General features: G+C 34.4%; 1 protein-coding gene across 2 annotated transcripts in view; it reads right to left on the reverse strand.

The window, feature by feature from the left end:
- Window positions 1-2,961, reverse strand: part of LOC136033098 (uncharacterized) — a 127,146-nt gene extending 124,185 nt beyond the window's left edge. The window contains exon 1 of one of the 2 annotated variants that reach the window (XM_065713711.1): window positions 2,715-2,961. In XM_065713711.1, coding sequence (XP_065569783.1) covers window positions 2,715-2,751 — 37 coding nt within the window. In that variant the 5' untranslated portion in view covers window positions 2,752-2,961. The remainder of the gene's footprint in view (window positions 1-2,714) is intronic. The other variant, XM_065713721.1, reaches the window with a different exon arrangement.
- Window positions 2,962-3,892: the final 931 nt, after the last annotated feature.

Genomic DNA, 3,892 nt, shown 5'->3' on the forward strand with positions numbered 1-3,892 from the left:
ATCCATACTTTCAGTTGATGAGACTTGTTTTTTTTATTATTTATTTATTTATTTAATTCAGATTGAAAAGTTACCAGAGGGCAACCAGCCATTTAAGCTCGTAATCCTCAAATTTTGATGAAAATTTTGAGGCAGACATTCTGTTGAAAATAGTCCGGAGTTCAAAATAACAATGGTTGTAATTTGATAACCACCCAGAACCCATGCAAAGGGCTATAAGTTGTGCAAGTTACCAATTATTAAAATATACGGCTTTTATGGATGGGGTGGACGTACAAACATCAGAGGAGGCTCACTCTATTGGAAATTAAAATTTATAGTGCCCTTTAAGAGTCGAAAGCAATCAGAGAGCTACCATTCTCCCACCCCCGCCCCTCATCGCGCCCTTTTTTTCCTCAAACGCTCCCGATCACAATTTTGAGATAGAAATTTTGTTCAAAATAGTCTAAAAATCAAATAATTATCGCTCGGAAGTTAACAAACCCCCCACAGCCCCTGGGACAAGGGCTGTAACATATGCAACTTGCCCATTGTTAACATATAAGGCTTCTGTGGAAGGGCTGGTCGTATAAACTATGGAGGGGAGATATTCAACTGGAAATTAAAGGTTCTTTTTAAGGGAAAAAGTGGCCAAATAGGAACCATCCCTCCCCACGCACGGCCTTTCTCCCAAAATGCTGCCGATGAATTTGTTTTACATTTTTCAGAATTTTATAACATTTGTAAAAATTACATTGATTGTTCCAATCAAACTTAAAACGAACAAAAATCAGATCAAGCTAGAGTTTGGCTATGGGCCCCCTCCCTAACAGTAAACTTCTAAGGCCTTCTGCTTCGTTTGCGCTTTACTGAAAACGAACTACATTACAAATATTTTCCTTTGTACTTACAACATTGAAAATAAAATTATAATGAAGTAAAATCTTCAACTACTGAGCTTTTAACAATTAATATCCATTGTATATCAAATATTCAGTTTAATTATATTAGTTCTTCCTAAGCATTGTTCAAGAAACTTACAGATTTGAATGAAACGCAAATGACGGTGTAGTCTTTAGACTTTTATAGTTAGAGAAGGGGCAGTAGCAAAGCTCTTTTTTGTAGTGATCATAGCTCGTTTTAAGCTTGATTTTTATAATAAACCTAAGTATTACTCGTTTTAAGATTTGTCTGTTCATTTACGTATGTTATATGCCTGTTGTATGTTTCTTTACTATGATGGCTTATGTAATTTCTGTTCTTTTGGGATAAATTTATTCTTTATTAGTAATTTCTGGTCATATTGAGTTGGACTTATTATAGAATTTATTTCTTCTAGTCTGCAAGTTTCTTCTGCAAGTTTAATATGGCTCTTTACTTTCCTTTTAAAGACTCCTTTTTCGGAATTTTACTTTCCAACATCTTTTAACTATAGCCAACAAAGAAAAAGTTGGCTTTAAATTTATATAACAAGTGCACAAGAGGACTTGAAAGTGAACTTTGTGTAAAAGTACTAAGATCCATCTGAAATTGCGTAAGTAGCATGGGCCAAGGGTAAATGAGGGAATGGGTTCTCAAACATATATGACACTTCATTGGCCCACTTACCTTCCACACTAAATTATCCTGATTCACTCGACACTTTAAAGACAGTTGCAATAATCTTAGAATCGCGAACCACGTTCATCTTCAGGGTTGAAGGGTCCCAAACTTGTGGTAATTCGTTTTCGATTATTTTAGAGAAGTCAAATATATCTTAGTGGAAGTTACAACGCTTAGATTAGAAAATCATTATCCAGCACGAAACAAAATTTTGAATTATTTGAAAATTGTTGTTCGGTATTTGCTTAGTGATAAGCATAGAATCAAATTGTTCTTACCATCAAATATATTAATAACAATTAATAATTTTTATATTTTGAGCCAAAGCACTGTTGTCTCAGCTCACAAATTCTGAATTTTTAGACAAAACAAAATTTGTTAAGTAATAGGGCAAAGGAATACATCCTTAGCTCGGACACATGGCGCACTTAAAAGCACAATGTTCTTTAAAATTGTAAAGCACAATCTTCCACTTTGATGAGTGATATAAGCAAATATTTCAGAATGATTTATAGTAGTCGCTAAAATACTATAGTGTTTCCTGCTGGAGAGTGGGAGTGCTGAACTCGTACCAAGAGGTTTGATTTGAAACGGCGGAACATACAAAGTTTGTTTAAGAATTGGGCCGAAGCGCCAAAATGACTTTTCAGGTGTTGGTTTACAGATTGACTTTGCTGCATGATATGACAATACTGTGGGCTATTTAACCCCATGATAACTGTGGGCTATTTAACCCCATGACTATTTAACCCCATGATATGACAATGAAGTTGGGAACTTTGAAGTTCCCAACTTCAAAGTTTTCCATTATAAGATATTTGATTTGTGATATTTAGGGACTGAAGAATGGACTGAAGAGTTAAATTAATTGCATTTCTAAATGGAGCGGTTCAGAAAATCATGTTGATTCTTAGATTGTTTCAAAATACCACGAAAACATTGTACATGAAAGTTTCCTACGATAAATTAAACTGAATGAACAATCTGTCACTAATAATCAATTTAAAAGTATTATGTAACACTTTCATCAAATTAGTCTGAACTTAATGAGTTAGCCATATTTTTTGTCAGATACAGCCACATTCAGTACACGTTTTGATTCACAAGACACAGGCAAAGAAAAAGACACTTACCCCAAAAAAAAACCAAAACAGTTTTTAAGTAAAACATTTTGAAACGGCCCTATAACTGTTCTATCTCTTGAAAAGAAAGGCTGTTATCTCAGTCAATGAAATTGTTATCTAGAACGTTATCAAATTTAGCCTGGAATCCTACTGGTTGACTTATAGTTGGACACATTTCCGTTGAAAATGTTTACTTAAGAATATTGTTTACCCGCAAGCCTCTTACAGAACAAATATTTCTACTTGTAAATTACGTTTACAGAAGATTAGTGGGCGGGCTGTAAGACTTAATTTTTTTTACTGAGTCACAACTTTAATATACCCACACAATCGCAATTATAAATCAACTAACTAGAGGTAAGCTGCTCTGATTTTTGCTCCGATGACCTCGTAAGCTACCTCGTAAACATTATTGTTCCAGTCAAATTGCATGACTATTATTTCTCCTTGTGGGTAGGGGCTTAACATGATGTAAGTAGCCAACATTTAAATACAATATCTATAATCTAGGAGCCAGATTTCGAAAATGTGACACCTAGGCGACATAATCTTCATCCTTAGTCAGAAATATTTTTTCATGTCACGTAAAGTCCACTGGAGACCGATTCCAGATATATTAAATATATAAAAAACAAGTTTTTTTAACGGAAAGTAAGGAGCAACATTAAAACTTATAAGAACAGATAATCACTTCGTATGTGAAAGGAGATGCTTCCTCATCAACGCCCCGCTCTTTACGCTAAAGTTTGACTCTTTATCTTAACTCTACTTTTTAAAACAGTAAAAAACTTCAGCGTAAAGAGCGGGTTGTTGATGAGGAAGCATCTCTTTTCATATACGAAGTAATTTCTGTTCGTTTTAATTTTTAATGGTGCTCCTTACTTTCCGTTAAAAAAACTTGTTTTTTTTTATTTAATTTCTGAACGTTTTTGAATCAATGCATGTTTTGATTTTGGCTAACTGCAGATGAATAATTAAAACGAAATTTGCATATTATTTTTTTTCTAAATGGCTTTCTCATAGTTTTGATCGAAGATTTTGAGAAAAAAGGAGCGGGGGAGGAGGCCTAGCTGCCCTCCGATTTTTGGTTACTTAAAAAGGTAACAATGGTCAAACAATGGTCAAAGTTTGTAACTTGCAGTCCCTCCCCCAGGGACTCTGGGGGATTAAGTCGTCCCCAAAAACAT

The sequence above is a fragment of the Artemia franciscana genome, chromosome 1 (genome assembly GCF_032884065.1).
Source record: "Artemia franciscana chromosome 1, ASM3288406v1, whole genome shotgun sequence".
NCBI classification, from domain to species: domain Eukaryota; kingdom Metazoa; phylum Arthropoda; class Branchiopoda; order Anostraca; family Artemiidae; genus Artemia; species Artemia franciscana.